This window comes from Chelonoidis abingdonii, chromosome 7, assembly GCF_003597395.2.
Source record: "Chelonoidis abingdonii isolate Lonesome George chromosome 7, CheloAbing_2.0, whole genome shotgun sequence".
NCBI lineage: Eukaryota > Metazoa > Chordata > Testudines > Testudinidae > Chelonoidis > Chelonoidis abingdonii.
In genome coordinates, this window is record NC_133775.1 from 109,570,202 (window position 1) to 109,596,596 (window position 26,395).

The 26,395-nt window shown below is 40.6% G+C and overlaps 1 protein-coding gene across 8 annotated transcripts in view; it reads right to left on the reverse strand.

Annotated features, from left to right (window-relative positions):
* The window catches only part of EBF1 (EBF transcription factor 1), a 323,717-nt gene that overhangs the window by 285,088 nt on the left and 12,234 nt on the right, over nt 1–26,395 (reverse strand). For all 8 annotated transcript variants that reach the window (XM_032800487.2, XM_032800489.2, XM_032800488.2 and 5 more), the window contains exons 5-6: nt 23,616–23,689; nt 14,560–14,628 (exon numbers count right to left, since the gene is read on the reverse strand). In XM_032800487.2, the coding sequence (XP_032656378.1) occupies nt 14,560–14,628; nt 23,616–23,689 (143 nt within the window). The remainder of the gene's footprint in view (nt 1–14,559; nt 14,629–23,615; nt 23,690–26,395) is intronic.

Consider the following 26,395-nt stretch of genomic DNA (forward strand, 5'->3'; position numbering starts at 1 on the left):
ACGTGAAAATCATGTAATTTTTTGCCCCATAGTAGCATCCTCTATGTAAAAATCTGACCTGTAAAAACAAACATACAGTGGCTGTATACTAAAATATTTCCCAAATATACCACTTTCAGACATCACAGCTAATCACACTGTTTGAGAGAGCACAGCAATTATATTTTCAATCTCCTCTTCCGGAGAAATAAACTGTACTGATATTTTAAGTTGCTACAGCTTTGAGAGAAGCCTAGAGTAGCTTTTCAGATCCAGCATTTCTTTTTAACCATTTACAGTCTATTGGAAGAAAAACTAAACATGACATCACCAGTGTTAAGATCCTGGTGATTATATATTTAAAAACAGCTATTAGTCAACAAAATAAAAATCATTAAGTAAGGAAAATTAGGGCTTGTTAATGCATGTAATAATCAGAATCATAAAGAGAATTAAGGCAGCAACACAGAAAATATCTGCAGAGAAAATTATTCAAGTATGCATTTGAGTAACTCTTCATTTTAACTTAACCCTTTGAAACATTAATCAAACCATGCCTAATTATAGGAATTAAGGAATTAAACAATGGAATCTTCTAAAAGATATTATTTAAAAGGCAGTTTATATAATTACTTGTAGAGATGTTTGCTTTAAAGAGGGAAACATTTCAACTGTAATGAAAAGGGTCTTAGAAAATTAAATTAACAAGGGGGGACCAGGCTGATATGAAACTAAATTAGCATCAAATGCAAATTACAGGGTACTTAATGGTAGAAACAGGTGCAGAGAAGGACCCTAAATGAGATAAATGAATAAAACATCCCTCTGCACAAATGTGGAAGCTGACACAAAGTCAATGATATGAATAATTCAGCAGCCTCAACACTGCTGTTGAGGTCAGCTTTCCTTGACCTTTGAAACAGGAAGTAAAATTCTGTTCAAATTTGAGTGACTGGAAATGTAACAGTTATTTGTTTTAAAAAAACCTTTTAAGAAAAACAGAATATATATATTGTATTATAACAAATTGAAGCATTGAATAAATGTATTCCAGGAAAAAATATTCAGAATTAAAAACCTAATAAAGGTAAGCTTAGCCATACTTATAACATATTTGTTTCAATATGAAATCCTAAGAAATGGTTTATATGTAAGAATATTCAGGTCAAATAATGATCTGAATATGTGCAGTACTAAATGGTTTCATCATTTAAAAATACTTTAGCTGTGCTTCAGAAGTTATTAACAGAGTAAAAAAAATTACATTTCAGGTGTCTTTTTTGTTTTGTTTTTTAAATACAGCATTAAGGCATTTAAATTAGTTATGCAAAGCTGAGTAATCAATCATTTTTGTGCTACAAGCTTTTTTAAAATAACTTGTAGAATATCTTTCTGGAACATCCTTTTTCTATAAATCCCGATTTAATATACATTTGAGTTTTAGAAATTAATTTATCTTTAAAAAATCATCTTCAAGAGTAAATCACCCTGATAATTGCAAACTGTTAAGCACAGTACACAGTTAAGACTGTAGCTCTATATTGATATACACACAAAGAGAGAGATTCTCATATATCAAACAGCACATTCTTCTCACATTTACAAATCTGGAGCATCTCCATTAAATTCAGAGGTGTTCCTTCATATTTATATTCATATAACTAAGAGCAGAATAGGACCCTGCATTTTTCACTTTGACAAAATGCTCAGGAAGAATTCTGGGTTCACATAATTTCTGACTAAAGGGTGTGATCCTAATTTCAAACTGAGTTTGGCACTAATACAGATTAATAAGGTATGACAAACAACTAATTTATCCAAGCTGGAAAGACAGGCAAAATATATACAGTATATCATCCCTGCTGCTTGTTTTACAAGGTAACAAAAGATGTTAGATAATACAAGTTCTCTCTTCTCCTTTTGTTCTATTAATCTGTTCAGCAGCTTACCTGCTTACCTTTCATCTGTATAATGCACGTCAGACACAAGATGATCTTGTACTGTAGGCTTAATTTTATTTTCTACTTTTAGAACATCAAAATACCATGCTGAGGACTGAGTCGCAAGAACCCTGTGCTATTAAATTTGCTGTAGCAAAGAAGTTTGGATGGTAGTTTATCTTAAAGTAAGGTCTGACAGTAGCAGCACTGAAGATGCATATTAACGAGATAAACAAAATCATTCCTTACATTGCATAATCAAGTGTGGTAAACCAAACCCTGCTTATTTAGGGTTTTAGTTAATGACTAACCTGGGCTACAGCTTTGTGTGCCAAGCGTCTTTCCCTAAATGATAGCTATGAGAACCCAGCTGGTTCTAATTTTGAAACAACCAGTTTCTCTATTCCCCAAGTGCTAAAGAAAATAATCCCAGCAATCCATGACTACACGCTTTCACAGGGACAGCAGTGAGAATTTGACTGTAGAGATAATTAAAGTCATTCCCGAAACTTCCAAGGAAGAGGGGAAAAACAGGGGAACCTATGACCTTGTTTAAATTACATTAACAACCAGTTAGCTTTGGAGAAGGGCAAAAAAAGAGTCCTGTTTTTATAGAATTTTTTTTTAACTCTCCTCTCCTCTAATGGTTACAACATTTGCAAAGAAAATGTAATAGATTGCGACTAGTAGGAAGATTAGAATGAGGTTTGGAGCCTGGATGTTCCTAATTTGGCAAGAGCAGAGGGTTTGGGTAAACTTGAATAAAATCATGTGCAGCCACAGCGATCAGAATGGGTTTCAAGGGAAATGATATCGTAACAGCAATGGTACAGTATCTGCTTCAAACACTGACAATATCTTTTCAAAATTAATGTTTTAATATTAACAAAACTCAAGAACATGTCAAACTTGAGCCAATCCTCTGACAATATCAGTTCACTGTGTCTTTCAGAAAACAGTGGGTCAGATTTTCACCAGGCATAATTTCATTGTCTTTGATGGAGCTATGTGATTCACACCGGCTGAGAATCTGGTCCAATGTGCATCATATAAATAATGCTTTATTCACACCAAAAATAAATTAGTAGGCTCCTGTCTCTAATGACATTCCCCACTCTGGATTCTGCACAGAATTCAGAGACAGTAAGAAAGAGTTTAAAATGTGCGTAATCTCTGTCTGCACTATCTGCCTTTAACAGGAAGAAGAGATCAGCTCAATGAGTGCTATTCAGGGTCTCTCAATTAACCTGATTAGTTCAGCACACTGCTCTCATGAATGACACCTTATCTTGAAAATGAAGGAAAAACTTCCTTCCTTATGGAGAGATAGGAGTCCCCTACAGCCAGAAAGATGCAGCCTATCAATGATTAGCTCCTTAGTTTCTTTTCCCTTTCCTAGCATACAGGTCACTGAGACCAGAAGAGGCAACGTCTGATTGGATTTTGTGTCCTAGGGATAGACTGTGCACGATCTCATCTGCCCAGGTGGCCTACGAGAAAGCTGGGAAAGGATGCCCTTTAGGCAACTGCAAGCCCCGTCTTTCAGAGTCAACCAGGCACATGATGGGATTGCTGGGAGCAGGCTGCAATTCATTAACCCTTCAATAACTAAAGCAGCCCATGAATATAATAACTGCATGTGAGAGGCAGAAGGCGAGGACACTCCAACCTTCTGCAGGGCTTGTTTAAACGTGTTGCAGTTGGGAACTTGTTTCATATTTGACAGACTAATGGGACAAAGCTGTGTTATCATGGCAAAAAAGTATTCACAAAATTCTCTTATTTCCCCCAGAACAACCTCAGATTTTTAAAAAAAAAAAAAATCATGCCACTTACAGCAACACAAATATTAACTAACAGCATGTTACCCTCTCAAGCATGGATGGCTGAGAATGTGAACAGGACTGGCTCTGTTATGAATACGCTCCAAGAGTTGTTAATCTGGAAAAATAGCTAAGTAAGTTAGTTACAATATTTGAAACATACATTTACAAAGCCCAAATGCCTTTAAGGATATTAATACTCCAGGCATTATAAACCCTTGATGATCTGAAGCGTATAAATATTCCAATATTAGAAATCCCTAATTGTTTTAAAGGTATTTATAATCTACTGTATTAATACTCTGGTAGTTTCTGACAAATTAAGCTACCCCTGGCACTGTGCAGCACCGTTTTGAAACAGGAACTTTTCTCGAATCATAAGGTGTACAAGCTACGACAATTCCTACGCATAATGGATTTTATCTAGGAGTTTTCCTCCTATGCCAGAGCATGGTTCATTCAGTTTACCAGAGTGCCAGAGCTATTCCTGAAGCTGGACTAATTAGGCTTTAAAACAAAGTAGCTCGACGTAGCCAAGAGACTGTCTTGTCTATTTAGATGGTAAGCTTGCTGGGGCAGAGACTGTCTCTACTATGTGATTGTACAGTGCCTGGTATTATGAAGCCTGGGACAAGGCCTACCTAACAGCAGGAGAGCGGCTCTCTCAGGAAACATGCTGCCACGGGCTTTCCCCCGCCACACAGCTGCCCACTGCTCCACTCCTTGAGGAGATGTACAACCCACCAAGTCATTAATGCCAGGTCATGGAGCGAATGGGAGCCTCAGACTGATCGTTAATAAGAAAGCAAAGTCTATGGAGAGACTTTTAAAATATAAGGAGCTCCAGACTGTGACGTTCACAGCCAGGAGACTGTGACCCCCCATCCCCCAAGGAAGATCACAAACAGGTGCCAGGGTGGTCCTGACTCCTTGACATCTCCATATTGCTAAAATAGCAGAGGGGCCGGCTAGATGGAAGGAGGGTTCCAGCGAGGGTCTCAATGTCTCTACTCTAGACCAAGAAGAATCCAAGGCTGGATTAAGAAGTGGACTCTTTAGTATTACAGTGGGAATCCACAGGCTATAATGTTTTTTAAAAATGCACATCTGGACGTGGGGCCAGACTCCAATCTTAGATGAGTGGCATCAATCAGAATGCATCTTGGAGTCTGCGCTTGCTCATGCCAGCACACAGGCAGCAACAGATTTCTCCAAGGGGTATCCAAAGATGCATCTGGGATCAGAACCTGGCCATTACAAGACTGAAGTCATACAGAGAAACATGGAGTGTGCTGGGAAGAATCCTTACATCAGTGCTAAATAGCTCCAAGCATGGCTAATTTTCTTCTTCTTTTAAAGCACAGAACTTTATAATGACAATGGAATACCTTTCTTCCTATGACATCCTTCTACAAAATCCATACTAGGTAATATGTTTTTTAACATCCACTTATCAAAGTGACTTAACATCTGGGATGTCAGCCAATAGGTTATATAGTGATATAGATGCCAAAAAGTCTAACTGAAAGATTATATTCATAAAGATTACAAAAACGATGAGAATCCAACTGGATAGAAGTGGATAGTTATTCCAGTCAAAAAACCTGGAAGGCAGCCTACACAATGATGGAGAAAATTACTGAAAATGATTTTTTGAATACCATCTGATGTTACAAGAATTGATCTAACTATGGTTTTTCAGTCCTTGTGAATGTTTTTTTTTTTTTACCCAGTAGAGTCACTGACTATAGCCTATATTAAAAACTCTTCCAAAAATGCTTTTGATATTCAGTTCATGAACAGTTTTGGAAGCATCCAAGAGGATAATGAAGTAAAGCAAAGGAGTTCCTGACTCAAACAGCCAACCTGGCAAGACCCTGACATGAAAAGGGAACTTATTATCACATTACCAGACATCTAGGAATGTTATTTTAATATTTTTTAAAAAATTCATTTCAGATGAAAGCCCCCTCTGAAGGGGGACAACGGCTTGGTATGACCGACTTTCTTTTGTGCAAGAAAAGATCACCTTTAAAACAAGCATCTGAGCACAGAGCTGACTGAACAATCTATGGGCTGAAATTGACATTTTATAACAACATTTAGAATGTCGGGGGGAGGGGAAAATCAGTAAATTAAATCTGATTACTGTACACAGAAAGATTTTAGGATCTTTCCAACAATACCCTGTATCCTTAAAAACAAAATCTCATCTCTCTCTCCCCCTGGCACTGAAAGTGTTAAAGAAAACAATAAAAGAACAAGTGTACAGGGTAGGATTTACTGGCATTTACTTTTAATCTATGGTCCTTTGCTCTATGGCTTATCAGCCCTATGTCAGTGCTTTTTCCTCCTTTATATTTCACGAGGAGACCCACATGCTGCTACTGAGAGACAGAGCCCAAGTATCTGGAAGCTTTTTGTCAGGTAAAAAGAGAAGAAAAAGGAAAGGAACAAGAGGAAAAGCAAAGCTAAGAGGCATCTATTAGATGTCACTAGGCTTTTGTATTCATGTCAATGATTCAGGATTAGAGTATTTGAAATAATCTTATTGAGAGGAATCAAAAGCCCCACAGAGCGAGAGCCTGCTCTGTAGCATATGGCAGAGCAGTGGACAATATCTTATTAAAGATGTGTTAGCTAACACTATTACTTTTTATATTATATTACACAACTATTGTGTCTCAAACAGTTAGCTAGATGGCATAGTTGCAGTATGCCATTTTGGAGGTTATTGAGTCGTTATAAAGCTGTATAGATTTTCCAGCTTGTCTGCTTAAAACATTACATTTTATTTTATTTCTGTTCCTTCCCCTGCCCTGTATTGCTGGAAAGAGAACCCTGCACTTCACCATCAAAAGGAAAAGGGTCCAGAAGTGTACCGAGGACCACTCTGTTCCTACTACAAACACGGGGTGTGTTACACTGATCAGCCACTATGATTTCCGCCCCACTCCCAAATTAGTTTCATTGCATTTCAAATCTGTGCCCTTAATAAGAGAGGACATGAAATATGCAGAATTCATGAATTGCTTCTGCTATATCTTTTTTTTAAAAATTCAGACTCAGTTTTGCAAGGTTAAGGAAATTAAAATTCTGTTATAAATAAATACTAGAAGTCTAAACCTTTATTTTCTCTAGGACAAAGCCTTGTAATTGGAGAAATAGCCTTTCTTAGGTTTTTATCTTCATCGGCCTTTACCTTTAGAGGCAGCTAGAAACTGAAGACAAAACAGTACTGTTTGCAGTATTTCAACGACTGCAGTGAAAGTCTGTATAACTGGGTCACTTTCACACTATCCAGGATATAATTTCAGGGTCATGAAATAAAATATTTTAATAATTTCTTCATATAAAGCACAAATGAAAACCTCCAGAAATATTGCTTTCATATCTCAAAATTCCATTTTAAAAGTAGAACAGAAAACTATTTATGACACTTTTTAAAAATCTAAAATACTGTCCTTAGCAAAAAAAAGCAAACCCTTTTTTGATACAGTTAATATATTCTGATCACAAACTACCTCTGCAAAGTTGCTCATGTGACACACTGGAAACTTTGCATGGCTTTTCTGTACTTTTCCAGAACTGTTACAGAAGAAAAACTGATACTACAGGAAGAGAGAAAACTCATACCAGAATTTATCATTTCTACTGTGTGACATGCTGCTGTTTCAGACACTAAGTTGAACACATTTCTAGGATGTCACCCCAGCTACGATCTACATAGAAACCACTACTTGCTTTTTACTGTATTTTATATTTATTAGCAGTATGTTGTGTTAAAGTGATATATCTCCAGTGTAGTGAAGGGTATTGGAATAGATCATGGTTATCTTCGCAGGTGTGGCCAATAAAATGCAAACATACAGATTGTCATTCGTTTATTAAATTAGGGGCCAATTCTGGAAACCGCGATGCAGGGATGGTGAGCGGGACAGGTCGCACACTGAAAGTTACTCGTTTGCATAAGCAATTGCAGGATTGTGCTCTTGGTTACATTCTTCTGCACAAAGAGCTGCCAGAGACACAGGTTACACATTTCATATTCAAAATGATTTTAGCCAATCTACAGCAAAATTTAGTATGATCCCCACAAACACATTTCATACCCCTCTCATTCCTAGCAATCATGTGTATATTCCCAGTGCGACGGCAAATGTTGAAATAAATCAGGGGGTGAAGAAAGGATGGTAAATTTATCCTCAGCAGCAACAGTTTAGATAACGCAACATTTCTGAATTTTTTTTTATTTTCAAAAACTCTTCCCCCCCGAACTTCATAGGGGGCCCGTAGCACCAAGCACCATCAGCTAAAATTTTTGCAGATAACCTTTAATTTACAATGCCCAGCTTTCCACACCCAAGGCCTGGTTGTCTAAAGTTATGGGCAGCTCCCCGTGACGTAATTGGAGTTTGGGGTGCACCTCAGAAAAATTAGGCCAAAGATCTCCTAGGGTGCACTGAGAACACAAAATTAATGCCCCTTGAAAACACTGGCCCCTAGTGACAAAGGCTAGGATTGTCAAGCTAGCCTAAGGGAATTAGGTGCCAAAAATCACAGTGAAAGTTGGATGCCTAATTCTGTTGGATTCTTCTGAAAATCCAGCCATTGATTCTTAAACCATATAAGGGTAAAAAGTCTCTTCAGGACAGAGACCATCTATCTACCTGAGACTGGACAACATGTAACACAATGAGACACTGATCCTGGCGGGAGTCTCTGGACATTAATGTGATATTAAATAATAATCAGGGATAAGAACTGAATGAAACAAAGCCCATAACCCTAACTGCAGATTCAAAAGTATTACTGAGAGAATCAAGTAACCATTAGTGCAGTGTGACATGTTTTTAGATAAACCCAAAACAACATAAAATCAACTGGAAATTCGGAACTGGGTTTCCGAGAGCTTCACAAACCTCTTGAGCGAAGCTCAGACCATGTTAGGAGTGTGTACCATAGTTCTGAAATCATAAAAAAATTCTTTGTTTTTATCCATCAAATCCAACAAACAAACAACAAGTGGAAATCGTTTGCTTTAGGCCAATTTCTGCCTTGAGATTTTGGGTTTATACAAAGTTGAAACACAAAGTGGAGCTCCAGAGAGCAGGTAAGGAAGAGCTGAGGATACAGAGACAACCCACATGGACTGAAACCAAAGAAAATTCTTGCACAAACCCCTACGAAGTTCTCCCCCAATTCTATTTTATTTGAAGCAGGACTGAAGCCACATCAGGGTTCATTTCTACACCAATTTAGGAGTACCTCTACAGCCTATTTAATGAGGGTAGGGGTTTCAGACACTTGTATGACTCTCCTAAGTGACAAGTTTGTACTGACTGGAGCCTCCATTTATGTTATGAAGAGTCAAGACTCTTTCGGTCACCTAATTTACATGAGAAAGACTTCAGATAATACTTTGCAGATGTACCAATCATAACCAAAACCGGTAGAGTAGTGTCTGGTCGCTATCCTCTCAAAAAGTCAAGTAATGGGCTTAAAGCAAATAACATTCACGCATCTAGGCTGAACTCTGTCACTTCTGAGAACTTGCGTGGAGCATTAATGCATTTAGTCTGTAGGATACAAGAGTAGCAGAACTTTATAGGGGGCAGGGGAGATACTGCTCAGTCTGCTGGTACAGACAAGACAGCCTACTTCATGTACGTGCATGGAGGTAACATTTTATATTCCCTTTGCCACAATCCTCCTTTCACCAACGTATGATCATTAACTTCCACTTTTCTGTTCCTACAATGTACCTCGTTTTGGATTAGTGACACCAAAATGGCTTCTCAGTTTATTCTACACTTGCATTAATATTGACTCCCTTGCCCGCATTATCCACTGAACAATCTATGTTTCCATAAAAGTCATCGTGCCTTCTGATGCAGGGCAAGCTGGAGACGCAGCACATGTTAGACAAACCTCCTATCTCCCAAAATACACCTAGCAGTGATTGCCATCAAACTCCCATGCCTAATTGCGAGACAAAATGGAGGTATGGCCCAGGGTAACAGGGCTATCCCCCGGGTTCCTCTACTGGACATATATAAAAATAGGCCAATAGGGAGCATAAATGAAGGCAGGTGAAGACAAACTTAAAACGCAGTCTTGTAGACCATGCTGGCAGTTTAGTTCAGTTCAGTTCACCGCTGGTAACAGGGCTTGGGGTGCAGATACAGCCAACTGGGCACCTGTTTGTAGTCTATGACCAGAACACAGAGTGTGCTGCCAGAGGGACAGATGTCCCTTTGCTAGGTGTTACTAGCACCCATCCCAGACTGTTTCCAATGTTATTGCATGTGCTGAAATCTCCTTTGCCACTGTGGGCCTGTGCCACACCATCTTGTTTCACGATCAAGGTTCTGTGGGCACTGAGCTATTCCCCTGCATCCAAACACCCATTGCTTCCTCACTAGCAAAATCCCAATCCTGACATCACCTCTCCTCTTTGATGATGGAAAAGCATCTATAAACTACCTGACTTTACAGCACTTCAGAGACCTTCCTTGGGCATGTAACGCTACTGTTAAATGCATTCATTGCCACATCTGCACTAGGCCTGAACAGAAGATTTTGGGGAGGCAATAGGGTATAACTGGTCCTACTTTCCTACAAAACACGTGTATTTCCTCTGCAAGGCATTTTGGCATGAAAGAGGATGATCAGGCCCATAAAATACATTCCACTACATGATGACTTTTAAAGCAGTAAAACGGAGGCAGTGAAAGTCATTCACGCCTCTTTTCCTGCCACTGCACTATGAAATCCTACCTGCAAATATAAATGTTTTCAGGTTAGAGACTGAACGAGTTCAAAAACGCCTGTAAGCAAGTCAGACACCCTGGTGATTGGGTGAATCCCAGAGAGATAAGAGAAAAATATTGATCGATCTGATAACTCCTATTGACAACAGCCCTGATTGGGCCAAAATATGTAAGCAAATGACAAATGCAATTTACTCCTCAGAAGTTGGGTCCATTTCAATGTAAGGAAAGATGGCAGTATATGAAGCACTTCAAAGTTTTCACAAATTAAGGCCAGAAGGATCCATTATGATCACCAGTCGGACCTCCTGCAAAGCACAGAGTACAGAAATTCACCTGGCAAGGATTCCATCAAACCTAACAACTTACAGTTGAACTAGAGTGCATCTTCTAGAAAGACACCAGTCTTGAAATTCACCTAAATAGGTTCTCTTTTAAAATCGGTACGGACAGAATTCAGGAATAGTATAGAACCTATAGACTGAACATGACCTTTTATGCTGAAGTTAACCTGCCACATGTTGGAGACTGAAACAACCATCTGTATTTATCTTAACCAGCAGGACTACTGTGTACTAGATCCATCCATAAAGGGTAAAGAAAAGCACAGCAAGCATTGGTATCTCAATTGACTATCTAGATCCACAATGATCAGGTGGGTTAAAAAAAAGTTTGCAAGGGGGCCAAGTTACGGAAGCAGTTTTCCCAAATCAAGAAATAATATACAGCTCCACTTTCCACCCTATGTGACTTTTGTCATTATCATCTTTTCTGATTCCTACAAAGCAAACCTAATTAGGAAGCTCTCTCATTAGTCTTCCAGAAAAATTAGCACAGCTTATGCTAATTACTCCTGTAAAATTTAATAAACTCGTTGAAGTGGGAATAGTCTAATGAGGTTTTATTTATTGAACTAAGATAACTGTAAGGAAAAAGGTTAGGACACAAGGATATCTGGTGTGGTAATAAAACTACAATTTATTCAATTCCTGCACAGGAATTTTATTGCAAATATTTTAAATTCAAATATGAGTTACAATTTGAATGTTAAATCAATCTAGAATTTAATATAATAACATCAAGTGCTACATTTTTACTTTATCTAGGATTACTATGCAGCCTATTGCTTCACTTGTAACAGGAATCATGCATTTGTGTTGTGACAATAATACCCTTTTACAATTAGTTCTTGGTGATAGAGCTTCGTTTAGATACATGTAAAACCGGGTTCCTGATCAAGTATACAGACAATTCTAAAAAGATAATTCCACATACATTGTGTTTTTTCCATGAGCTTCCTTGAGATGACTGGTCTCTTACAATAATAGATTTATACCTCTCTTCAAAGAAGAGATGGACGCTAAATTTCTCTAGGTCACTTTTATAACAGACTAAAATATAAAGTAATTTTCTAGACTGTTCTCACATGCACTTACAGAAATTTTTAACCACACTCTTAAGTAAGTAAAAATATCTAACTTTTAAGTTGACTGTACAAGTTAACTTTGTAGCCACAAAGACTGCTCTATCTGTATCTCACAAATGGCTTTCTTGAATAACCAATCAAAAAGAGAGTCGACGGGAGAATAGGGCAGCATTTTTCATATAAGTATGGTTGTCTTAAAAAATGGTAAGAGTTTAAGTGGTGATTCTGTGTTAAAGCCAGATTAAATTCAAAGATAAGGCTTTATCAGACTGCAAGGTATGTGGGAGTGCTTTAGCCCAAATGTCAAATGAATTTTGCAAGCTCACATGCAAATAAAAATAGCTAAATATGGTTTTGCATATCAATTGACACAATAGCTTAAGATTTTATGCATGCAGAAGCGACAAGCACAACTAAACACATGTTCTAACTTGTGCAGACATTTTTTTACAATTGTTAAAGTACTCCTCTTAAGATATAGCAGCTCCATATAGATGTCTTTATACTTTTCAAACCAAAAGGAAAAAAAAATGAATAGGATAAATGTCACGAGAAACATCACTAAAGCCACTAACTGTATAAAGCACGTACTTATTTGGCCTAAATTGTCTGAGCTAGCCACGGCCAAGAAAAGGTTTTAAGTACCCTACTGGGACAGATGCAAAGCGGCAACAATAGAAGCCACACTAATGCAATCCAGGTAACACAATCCTGTTTCAAAAACACAGGGAAGGCTAATTACAGCACTGCTGAGTCAAATTTCTTATCCCACTGCAACCCACAGGAACAGGTCAAAATCAAATGTTATTCAAACCACACTCATATCAACCTTCTGTATCAAAGTCACAATTTAAAACCAAGTGAAGAACTTAAAAGCTTAACCTATTCACAAGCAAAAGGGGGTTCAGTGCGGGTGGCGAGGTAAGATTTATATTATAATCTAAACAGTATTCAACTTGTTTTTTAAAACTGGTGTTCAAAATTGCAAGCTTTGTATCAGTTTAAGTAAATACTGCTAATTTGATCACTACTGGGAAGTTAAATCCATTTTTTCATATAATTGGTTTGTTGTTTTTTTCCCTTAAAGCTGCTGAAAATCTGTAGGGTTCAGTTTAAATGAATTGCAACTAACAGCTCTGCATATTGGATCGTTAAACAAAATATTTCTGTAAACCAGCTATCAGCATCTTAACATTTCTTTTTCCAGTACAATGAAAAATGCATGTGAATTTTATAGCTTTCATGTAGCTCAAAATGCCACTGTAACACTCTATTTTATACTATTCAACTCTGCACCCTACTGAGAGATATCTCTACAGAGATGTGTTTTTATGTGTGTTCTTTTACTTCCCCTGGTGTTACCTAATTCTAGTATCAGGTGAACAGATGAATAGTTAAAATATACATGTTCTGAGATTAAAACGATCTCAGGATTAGATATTGTAACGAACCAAAACATTTTCTCTAAGCTGCCAAAGCATGCACTTGCTTAACAAACTCAAACAAGACATAAACCTGAAAGACTGCCTAAGCACAATGCCAAGTGCTGCCTCTCTGCTATGTTCTCTTTTATATAATTCTGTTTTGATGTAGCGCTGAACAGATCTGACTCTCCCTTTTTTCATAAAAATGGATACTCCAGCACAGAAGGTATTTTGAACTTAATATAGAGAACATTAACTCAGACAATAATACAAAGAAGAACTATACTCTATACTCTGCCTTTCCTGTGCATAGGTTAGTGTCCCTTCGGGGTCCCTGTATTCACCGATTACTGCATGGTATTGCTTTCTCTGTTTGATGACAGACAGTTTCAGTCCTTCATGGCCACTTAACTCTCGCAGAGTAATGCCACATAATAAACTGTTTATCATATATGTTTCCGTACAATGAATTTCAATAATTAAAATATAAAAATGACTATTTGTCTACAACTTTGCATAATTTGCAAACAGACTGCAAATTGCTCAGAACAACTAAAACAGATTTATCGTTCTACACTGATTTACTTGGTCATGTCAGATTACTAATATGGATCTGTTTAAAAACACAATAATTAAGACAGGCAAAATGAATTAATCAGCTGACAATATAGTCAAAATAGCACTCTAACCAAAGAAAATAACTGGAGAAAATCTTAGTTTGCAGATTTTTTTAAACTGTTCTTATGCATAAATAAAAACCTTAAAATATAGATGGATTACATCCAACAGAACTACTGTAGCTAAAAGTGATAATGATTCAAACATTTTTCAAATTAAAGTTAAATATTTATAAGCACCCAACCACATTCCATAAATCACAAACTATTATTTTATTTCTGAAGCTTCCCTGGCACAGCATGTGAATTGAGCCACAGAAAGCCAGCAAGAAAAATATCCCCTTTAGGAACATGAATCAGATACAAACACTAGAGCATTCCAAAGAGCAGGTCTCACAGTTACATTCCATATGGCCCTTCCATGGGAATCACAATTGCACAGCGCAACGAATTCGGTATCAACAACAAAATTTCATCCACATATACACGTAGCCCCTTTCCCATTAGCAACACAGCGCAGGTGTTTCATTATAATGAGGAATAAAATAAAATTGATGGAAACAATAGCCGTCCTTACCTGTCAATTATCACTGGATCTGATGGAGTCTCATTTCTGTTGCCACAGCTTTTCTTGTCACAACACCGGCTACAGAGCAAAAGTGAGAGGATTTAGTGCAACCATTACACTGTAAAATCATCATTATGAACACAGGAGGTTCAAATTGCAAGCTAGAGTTACCATTCTGTCCCTGTCTGGAAATCAGTTGAATTTAGTGGGTCATATATGGGTTAATTACTATGTTTAACTTCTTGCACAGCTGGTTAGTAATGGCAAACATAAAGAGAAAGGGGTTTTGCCCACTTTCACGAACAATAGTTCAGGATGGGGAGTGTGGTCTGCCCCTTTTCATAGGGCCAATACACACACATCAAGACCAATAACAAGAGTGGGCTATTTTTCCAGTGCACATAATTTTAACATCTGGGTTAGTGCTCATATTATACTATTGGTTTCCAGGGGAAGCAGAAATTCCCAGCACAATATTTTCCCCTTTTAAAATACTATTGTTAGCAGAGAAGCTAAAACAGAAACGTCATTGGCTGCTGCTTTTTATGCTTGAGTGTATCTGTTTCTCTAAGTTTTCTGAGAATTTTAATGATTGCTAATAGTACTATGGAAAGCACAGTGCTACCGGCTGGTGCCCTGTATTAGGTCAGATACAAAGCAGGCATGTGAAACGTAAGCTCCCTCTAACAAAGAATTGCTCCATTGCTGACCTTGAGACTTGGATTCTTTTGAACTAAGATGCCTCATTGTTTCTAAAGAGAGTTAAGTTGTTTGTGATGATTTCTTGTCAGAGGTTATTGTCTATAAAAGCCTGACTCATTAAAATATCACACATGATCTCTCATACAATATATACCCATTTCCACTTAGGGCAGAAAATCCTCCAGGACATAACTAGTTAGAGATGGATCCGGACTTTCCTTAGAACCAAACCTCAAAGCCCTTACTCTCGTAAGCAGTCTCATGTAACCAATCAGGTTCTTACCCACTTCCTTCATCTCCCTCATGGCAGAACATAAACATCCACCCACCAAGGATTGCCCCTTACAACCCCATCCCTGTGACTTCCCTTAGTAAGGGAGTAAAAGAAGTAAACGAACACAGCCCCAGGCCATAGGGGCACTTTGTCTCTGTACAACCAGGACGCCAGTGCAGCCTCAGCCCCGGTCTGCCCCTCATTTCTCACCCCCGACACAGATCCCTACTGTCACCTCAGCAGTGCCTGTGCTTCCACTGCCACCGTGGTGACTAAGCTTCCCTATCAGACCACGGGGTGGAGATCTGTTCCTGGAGGAACCTGTCTGTGTGTGGATCTAGGGCTGGGGTCCCCTATATTCAGGCCGGCCATAGCAGGGTGCAAGGCCCAAGGCAGAAGTGACAACTCCTTCACTTCTGGGACCGACCATGCCAGCCTATCACATCGGCCCATGGGGGGCCCCCAAAGCTCAGGGCCCGGAGCAGTCTCTCCAATTCGCCGTACCCTAGCAATGGCTCTGCCTATATTACCCCTAGTTTCTACCATCGCCAGAGAGGACGGCCCTTCTGCATTTGGCAGACTTGAAGACTGTGAGGTGACCATATGTCTTGATTTTACAAGGCCAGCCCTGATATTCAGGGCTTTGTCTTATCTAGGCACCAATACCACCCCCCCCCCCGACCCCGTCCCAATTTTTCACACTTGCTATCCGGTCACCCTAACTGATTGGGACTGACAAGCCTCACCATATACAATGAACCTTTCTGTAAATGCCAATTTTCAACATTCAGGATTAGGTTCCAGTAGGAATTACAGCTACTCTTACTTGATCTAAGAGGGACTATTTTGTTCCTGCAGAAAGTGGAAGAACACCAGCGCAGGAAGCAGTCATCAGAAATGCCACACTATATAAATAGCTCTGCTGGGAGTATGACAAAGGTTCTCTTATGCTGCTGAACAATAGAACGAATAATGTACAGTAACCCACCAAGACTAGCAATACAGCCACTAGCCACACTAAACATAACAAAAACAAAAAAATGGCTTTACAAATCCAGCCTGTTGAAATGTGGTTTCCAACAGGAAAAAAAAAGTTTCAAAGAAGAAAAAAATACATAATGCTTTTCACTGTCAAAGCTTCAAGGCAACTATTCAGGATTGAAACTTTTCACAGGTAATGCATGTGCAGGATGTTCAATTCTGTGCAAGGCACATCGTTTAGGACAGCCCCAAAAGCTGTTTCATTTTAGAGTACAACCCCAAAACTGATTCACCAACAAAATTAAAAGCCTTGACACACAAAATATATCAGAATTTAGGAAGGAGTAAAATAAGCTCATAAGTCATGGGGACTTTTTTTCCCCCTTTTTTGTTTATAAAGGGGAATTTAGCTAGAATATATGGGATGGCAAAATTTAACCAAAAACAAAGTAATGAAAACCACTAATATTTTCAAATGATTAAATTTTAATTAGAAGCATAATTGGCACAAGTTAAGACATACAGTTCTTGTGACTAACACGAAGCAGGGCCGGATTCTGGCATTCTCACTGCCATTTAGACGAACGTTATCCCACGAGTAGCCCCATCGACTCCAAAAGGATTATTTCTAGAGCAAGCTGGCACTGAATGTGAGGGTATCAAAACCTGGCCCATGGGGCCAGAATCTGCCACTCTTACTTATGCTGTTCAAGGCCCCAATCCTGGAAGCTGATCCACATGGGCAGATGCCAGTGTCCACACATTAACCAACAGGGAGTCTGTTCACATGAAACAAGTTCCTGGATCAGGGCCAAACACCTCATGGTAGGGTTGGGACATGCCCCTTGAAGGGGCCCCTTGTAAAGAACAAGCCCAGGTGGGGTGAAGATACATAAATTAAAAGATGGGGAGGATTAACGGTGGAATGGATTGGTTCCGTTTCCTTGCAGGGAAGCTCTGAGGAATACTGCCCTGCTACTGAGTGGCCACTGAATAGGATTTCCTGGGCAGTAAGGTACCAGTACACAGGAGTAAGGGTGAACGAATGCAGCCCTTCTGTATTATGTGAAGGTGAAAAATAATGGCTCTGTGCCCTTTTCCCTGCAGCTTAATGAAATACAAGGAAGGGCCAAAATGTTGGGTTTTAAGAGGTTTTTTCCCCTGCTTGTTTTTTATATTAGAAATTCAAGCATTGTCTAGCCTGGTTTTTCTATGGACAACTGAAGAATTAAGACATCACAGAAAGCCTCAATTTGAAACCTCATAAACTGACATGAGAAATGATTTTTTTATTCAGTCTGATTCAAACGCTCTGGATTTTGTTAATAGCTAATTAACACTTGGGATGACAAACTGTCTTTGCTAAATACCCACCTCCCTCATCCCTTCAGGTAAGAACCGAGAAAGAGGAGAATATTGGGATCTGAGTCCTCCAAGAAATCCTCTGATTAAAACAGGGAAGGTGAGATTTGACATTCTTGATGCTTCTAAGGTTAAAAAGTACAAAAGGGTGGCTGTTGTTTTTTAAAAAGAAAAGAAAAAAGCTTTTCTTTATAACCATAATGAATACAGGGAAAGGGCACAATACCATTTTTTTCCTCCCTTGCAGGTCACTTTTAAAACACGCTTTTCTTATGAAGAACCAAGAAGAAACATACTGTGCATGGAGGTTCAACTTTCCCCCTGCTGGCCTCTTGAGGAGGTCCATATGGGATACTGGCCAGGCAGCTTGCATGGTTCGTCTCGGTATTGCTGGCATACTTGGGCACGTTTAAACTGAACATCGTGCAAGAACGCCAGTGCCCGTTCTGAAGTGGTACCCAGAGTTTGATGGTTGCATCTCTCTCTGATTTAACATGCATTAAAAAAGAAGCCCCTAAGAAGCTCCCAACCAAATCTGAACTGAATACAGGAAAAAGAGAGTATGCTAATGTACCCTTCTCATCTAGCTCTTCCTGCTCCTTTTGCTTTCTCTTCCTTCTCTATATCAGACGGATGCTGCACTCTTCACATCCAGATCAGCCTCCTGCTTCCCATGGTACCATTTCTCCCCTCCTTATAGCCTACTTCCTCCGGCAAGCATTCCTGTCTTCGTCACACCAAGCACCTACAGGCTCCCTCCCTTGAGCTCTGGCCAACATCATCAATGACGTTCACCTTGTCTAGGGCCAGGCCACGACTAGCCATTGTGCGGTTGGAAGGGGAAGGGAGCATCATACAGGGAGCCTCCTCCCCTTGCACACGCCATGGAAGGGCCTCTTGGCATCACAATCCCTGCACTTGGCAGCATAAGGACTAGTCCCTCTATGGTTCGTAGGGACCACCCATGTCCCTGAAGGGGATGGGGAGAAGGCAGGGTCTTGGCCTCCTTCCCCACTCTGCACCTGCCCATTGAAAGGGCTGGGGGAAGGGAACAGCCGGCTACAGTATTAGGATGGGTGCTTCCCGCACAGCCCTTGCAAGCAGAATTTCTCCCAAAGCACAATCCCACTGATTGGCTCTTCTGGAGTCAGGTTGGCGTCTCCACATCACCCTCCCACCCCCATGCAACCCAGCCCTTAGATTTAGCACTAGGGAGTCCTGAACACTGCTCATCCCTTGTGTGCAAACCACTGCATACACGGACTGCACTAGAACAAAGGGGTTTTATTGATAATAATAAACAACAACAACAGTGCAGGCAGATGTTCTCTAGTTAGCCCAGTACAGCCAAATCACAACCACCGCTTCAGCCAAAGTGAACTGCTTCATTCATGGCACAGGATGGATTTCCCTTTTTTTTTTTAAACAAAGTTTAAAAATTTAAAAACAAAAATGTCTCATGTGAAACCCTGACATGGGTCAGCAGCAGGTGAGGATCCTTAGATCCACAACACAGTCCACCACCCCTTGAGCTAACAGAAAACCTGGTAGCAGTAGAAGGCTGTTATCTTCAGATTAGACTTGCCACTATAGGGAGATGGAGACAGGTATTTTGGCAGTGGGATTCACAGCAACACAACGTTGAGACTCAGGAATAATGGATTCGATTCCAGGTTCTGACGAGGTTGGGGAGGGGTTCTACTGAGAGCACAGGACAGACAGTCCCCCTTCTCTCAGTCCTGGAACCCAGTACCATGGTTGCCCCTGGCAGCTAGGAGGAGCAACTCCAGGTAAGGTCCCACTCAACCCATGCATTCTCACGCAGAAGCACACTCAGTTGTTTTGGAGCAGTGTCCCCAAACCTGTCCATGCCCCCTCACCCATCCCAGAGCCGGGACCAGGAATGGGGCTGCAGCTCAGGGATGGGGGATGCGGACAGAGGCCTGGGCCACAGCTGGGGTGGGTCTGGGCCAGGGCCAGGGCCACGACTGGGGATGGGAGCAGAGCTGCAGCCGGGCTGCAGTGGGGGAGCTGTGAGGGGCTGGAGCATGCTCAGTGCAGATGGCATCTTCCGAGATTTAGATGTCAAACTTCAACAAGTCTCTACTGAGCATGTGCAAACTGCATATTTTCAAGAGGCTAATAACTTAGCCAAATATGGGTGGATTTTCATGGGGATGGCACAAGGCAGCTGTCTGACATCAAGGCAACCATACTGCCTAATTTCAAGTCCTTGCTCCACAGCATGGAGCTGGTAGAGTTTCTCAGCACAACAGCTGTAATTTTTTTAACATGGACAAAACAACATATTTTCCCTAACTTCATTCTTGGAAATGGCAGAGCCATATTAGCTTAAACTTTCCCAAAAATACCGCCTTAGCCATTCACCATGCATAGGGAATTTCAGCCTGAACAGTATTCTACCAAAGTTATAAGCAACTGAAAACAGAGTTTTACAAAGCAAAGTGTCAGGCAATTCTAACTCTCGGTGTCCCTACCTGCACTGCCTATAACAATAACAAATTCCATTGAGTCAATGAATTCTTCCCAACCCAGACAAAAGAACAGCCTTGTTTTGTAATCTGCAAAGAACAATGAAACCCCTACATATAAACAAACACCTGAAATGTAATTCACTCACTTTTTTCTACAATAGTCAAGGGTCTCTCTTGTATATTTCAATTCTTGGTCTTATCAACCCCATAGTTTTAGTACACTATAAATAAACAGCTTTTGTCACATAAATGCAAAGTTTTATTGTGCAGTTAGTCTTGATAGAAAGCACTGCAGAAAGTTGTTTAGGAATTAAATATCTAAAACAAGCTATTTTAAAATACAGAGCCCTCACTATTTCATGTCTGCAATGAAGAAATTTCATCTTAGGGAGAGCAAGCTGTCTTTCACACCATATGGCTAATGGTAGTGCATAGCAATTAGCTGGGCTGATTAATGGGGAACAGACTCTAATTTTATGCTTATAATTGAGGCTGCATTTGCACCCCTGGTGCAAATTCAGCACATCCCAACTTCCACTTACAACAGGCAAGAAATCAAGAAAAATAGAATGGTGAGGAGAGAGGGTGTTTTTTTTCTTGAGTCCCCTAAAGAGCATCAGATTTGCAATTTAAAGGAGTGTTAGTAACACAATAGCTGACAGATTTGTGTAATAGGGACAAGCAGCCTGGTAAACAAACAGCACCCCTTCCAAATCTATAAGCTGCCAGGAAAATCGTAATCTCTAACATTTGCAGTATGAAATTTGAATTTGGTTTTTCCCTATCAGGCATGCAACATTTGCCTCCAATGGTCTGAGAATTTTTTTTCTACCCCATACTTTGTGTTTTTGATAAAACACGGAAAGCAACTAAGGGTAAAGAAGGACAATCATTATAAAGAGCGTGAGCCAATGAATTTTAGGAACCAGCATAAACTGCATGAATAGAAGGGAAGACTGTATTTGAATGTCATATTTTTCAGCATTCCAATAATAGAATACATTTTATCTCGGTCAAAATATATTGATATGAGTGTAAATCTTAGATCTCGATATGTGTTGGTCCATTGGCTGAAATCTAGCTGTGTGTATATTGTCCAATTTTTTTAAAAAGTACATCTAGGAAAATTAATGCATCAAAGTCTCTATAATGCCTACTCTTTCAAAGAGAGACAAGGTGGGTGAAGGAGTATCTTTTATTGGAGCAACTTCTGTGGGTGAAAGAGACAAGCTTTCGCACTACACAGAGCTCTTGGGGTCTTTCAAAGAGCATTGAGTGAGATTTCTGCTGGCACTGGCTCTGTGGAAAATGAAGCCACATTCAACTGGGTTTAGAATAGGGATTTGCTTCTGCTCCAATGGAAGTTAGGAGGAGTCATGCTATTGTCTTCAACTGCAGCATGGCCAGGTCCTTGAGGTAGAATGATGATTTGTATTGTGGTACCACCCAGAGGCCCTAATCAGGTGTACAGACAGACATATCGGCAGACAATACCTGCTCAAAGAGCCTGGAATTTAAGAACCGATCAGCCCATTATCCAGTAACAGCAGCAAATATGGGCACTGACCCTCCACACACTTCAGCAGGTGTTTAAATTCAATCAAGTGACCAGTGCCATTGTTGTTCTAGGATTATTTATGTGCAAAAAGTGACGTCCGTGCAGCTCAGGTGTCTCATTATGTACAGTTCATTACTGGGTCTCTAGATAGCAAGCAGTGCAATCAGGGCCCACGTATTTTAGGGTGATCCCTGAGCTACTGACAGGACTCTGCTTCCCTCAGAGAACAAAGAAGGGGCTGAGCATCCACAGTAAAGCAAAATCCCAAAGGTGCCTCTTCCAGCCCTTAGTTTGCCTAATCATTCCATACTGCAACTGATTATCTCAAACGTACTTGGGAAACATATTTTAGCAAAAATGAACTGCAAGTTAAAGGGCCAAATCCTACTAAAAGGGCTGCAGGTCCCAGCCAAAGACTGGCCATGCAAAGGGCCTAATCCACTTACCCCGTGTGCCATGTGGTGCTGCCAGCGGCAGAACACTGTGTCTCCAGAGAGCTGGGGTTGAGGATGAAGCCAGTGGCTCAGCAACGGTGCAAATCAATGGGCCAAACCCACCCAACAGGCAGGCTCTGGTGGTGGAGAATCCACCTGGAGACTTTGCCCAGGCACTCTCCGATTCACAGGGAAAGCCGGTGCAAAACTCATTCACTCAGAAGCAGGCCTCAGGATTTGGGCCAAACTGCTACTGCTTAGTAAATATTTTTAAAGGCCAACATGTATGCAAGAATTAAGCATGCGTTTTTCACACATTCAAATGACTGCTCCTAACAGCAAACTCATGCCAAGATTCCCTGTGTCCCACTGCAGAATTCATTCTTTTCAGCATTGCTACTGTCTACTGTGTAACTCCTGCACTCTTCAAGCAGGCAAAACCCCCACTAGCTTCCCTAGGATTGCAGAGTCAGGGTCATGAGCATGTTCTAAGGACTCTGTGGAAAGATCTCCTTAGCAGTAAGAAAGAGAAAACAGGAGTTAAGCATTCTTACCAGCTAGAAAAGAGACAGGGGCAGGCACCAGTTTTAAAATGGCCACCTTAGGGAGAGTAGCTGCTTGGCTCTGCCAGATTTAAACGGCCAGCCCCAGAAAGGCATGCTGTGAGGGGAAAGTTCCTATAAAAGAGAGCACTGGGGCAAGTTAGGAAATCACCAAGAAAACTCCCCTGTGTGTTGATGTTGCTGGTTGAACAGGGGGCTAGCTAACTATGTAACCCACACTGACAAGCACAACCCCAGTAAAGACAAACTGCAAGGAAGGTTTGCGTTAAGTGAAAGAAGAGAGAGCTATAAATTTCAAGTCTGAACCCGGCTGAATTAAAGCCACCTGGGCCATCAACAGAATGCTTTGTCATGTTAGTGCAGCTATGGTTGTGAGGGGAGATAATTACAGCTAGCAAGATTGCAGTTTATTTTATTATTTTTGGTGAGGAAAGATATTCTAGGCCCATTAACGCTAAGGTGTCTAAATGCAAACCAGTAGCCAACTGCTAAGGACAAACCTTTAGAAATAATTGAAAACTGGTATGATGACTAAGACTTTGCTGCTAATTACATGAGCAGAACTCTCTTATTTTGGGATTGTTTAATGCAAGAAAGATACATTTAAGTCCTAAAATAGCTCCAGGTCCAACCTAGATTTTGAGAGACAAATTCATCTTCTCCTTGCTAATTAACTGGAAACAGGGTCTTTCTTACCTGCACATTATTTCATGTGTGAGAAGAACTCTGCACATTTCTGGGTTCTTGTCTTGGCCTTCATACACTATCGCCTAGAAACAAAATACATTTTTAGCTTCATGCCCAACTGAGTTTGGAGAAAATAAAATGCATCACAATAACTGAATGCTTAACTATTGTTGTGGGCTGGATGGCATGCTTAAACAGACTGCGTCACCGTAAAGACTGGTTTCAAGATTTGTAGTTGACTAGAGTTAGTTTCCTTCCTCTCCCATTTCAACCAATACATTATGCACATCTTCAGAGCAATGTGTAGGACAGGCTTTTTTAGTAGTCAAGACAACCACAATTTTCCTTTCGATTCAGTCTAAAATATAGACCTAATAGCATTAAAACCCAGAAGGGCTTAGCATACTTAGGGCCTATTCTTTTTTTTAAAATAAAAAAAACAGCTCATGTATTTTTAATTCCAAAAGCAAGTCTGTTGTATCGCCTGTGCACTTCACTATTAGCTACCAGAAAAGTTAGGGTCTGATGGAGTCTCCACTCCCACCCACAGTGCTCGGGTGATTTACAGTGGTATAAACGAGATGAGAATCAGGTTCTCTGAATGCACTGGGAAGTGGGTGAGAATAAAACAAACAGGTATGGATACATGATCTTAGCTGAGTTAGGAGGAAAATCCTTATTATTTGCAAAAACGCTGGGAATACTAGACATTCACATCAAAATAGGGTCTGCCCCTGGAATATACACACAAATGGCACTCGGTTAAAGGGTGTATTGTAAATGGACTGACATTACATGCCAGGCTAAGTGAATAAAGCTGCTCCCAGCTTATTTAGAAAGTGTTCCTACCTGCTTAGCAGTGATAGGTATGCATAGAGCAGCAGCAGAGCTTCATTTGCTGCGGGTAGCAAGAAAGGATGATCTATCGCTATTGTTTTGCCCTAGAAAACATTTAAACTAGGTCAGTCCCATCCCACAATGTCACCCTGCCACGGTACAGCCCCGCACATTGCCAGCAATGCCCTGGGCATCAGTTCCCTGGGAGGGGAGTCAACCAGAATGCACAGAGGTGCCAGGTTACGTTTTCAAAAGCACTCTGTCCCTGCTAATAGGATTTAGGCTCCTAAGTCACTTAGACACTTTGGGAAATGTCACCAAGTCCCTTTCCAGAGCCCAGAGAAGACGTACCAGGGCAGCCGCGTTGGGCTGAACCTCTGTGGCACTGAGTGGGCAAGAAGCAGCACTAATTTCCAGTCAGCACTGCTCTCTGCCCTGGGAGGGGAAATGAGGAGCAGCCGGGACGGGCAATGGCAGCACAAAGCCACCTTGCCATAGGAGAGCTGGAGAACACAATAGACGGCTCGGCCCAGTTTAGAGCAGCCCAGGAGTCACGGGCTTGGAGTACAGTTCCTTGGGCATGGCAGTGCTGTCTAGTGGGTAGGGCACTACAGTGGGAGCAAGAAGATCTATGCCCTCCCCCATTTTGTCTGTCTCATCTATTTGGAATGCAAGTGCGTCGGGGTAGCGACTGTATGTGTTTGTACAGGGCCTAGCACATGAGGCGTGACGTCTGCTGTGGCCTGTAAGCACTGCTGCAATTCATGTAAGGCAGTAAGATCCCAGGGCTTTGGTGCTTTGAAGGTTCATGCCTTCCTCCTCCTCCACAAGCCAGTAAGCACCATCCCATGGAGGGGAGCATTAGAAGGAAATTTTGTGAGGTGAACAGCATGGAGTCCGTTCCCAGTGACCCTGCCGGAGGATTTAATACCCCCTTAGGAAATGTTTTCCCATTGCTCAGTAACCTTCACTTTTATTACTGCAGTATAACGTAAGATAACCAAGGGAACCTTCACATCACTAGTTGATTCAGCTACTACGGCCTCAGATATAATGCTTGGAGGGGGGCGAGGTTTGCTTAGCACAAAATGTGTTCCCATATATTTCTGATCCAGTAAAACTATATTTAAAGAAAACGCAACTAAGCTAAATATACTGGAGTCCCTAAAACCAGCAATAAAATAGTCATTGTAAATAAAAAAGTCTCTTTATGTTACAAGATAAAATTAAAATGGAAATATGGAAAAGAATAATAAGTAACAAATTAATATATGGTAAAAAGAGATGTTGATAGACTGGTTTGCATTCAAAATACAATATCTCCCACTGAAATCAATAAATGTTTTTCCTATACAGAGTCATGAATCTTAGGTACCGTGAGCTGATCTTTGAAACACGGTTTGCAGCAATAACACCTAATATTAACAGTGTGCATTATAATATGATTTAACAATACCACAGATAATATCAGGGATTGGTCAGTATTATCCTTGCACAGGATCCTCGCTCATTTTATTGCATGACTCCAATTTTAGTATGTGTCTCCCCAAAGCAACCACTAGTATGTTTTTGCTGTTAGGCTCAAACAAAAGAGATAAGGTACTGGATTTCCCAGCACTCCACTGTGGGTCAGTCTAATGGGTGGGGCGTTTCATCCCGGGTCCTCAATCCCAGCTCACTCCAGTCAAGGCTGCTGCTGTTTCTGACATTCAGCACTGAGCACCTTAGTCTGGTCCCACGAGTCCGACTGCGGAGAGAGTTCAACACCCGCTGAAGTCAAGGCCCCACCCCACAGAAGTCACTCAGCATCTGGCAGGATTGGGCCCTTAGTTTCAAATCAGCCTGCAGGACAGCAGCAGGTAGCTCGAAAGACACACTGGAAGAGCTGGATTGCCACGTGCAATGGAGCAAACCCAGAGATGGTGGAGATCAGTCAACTGGGCAGGTGGATT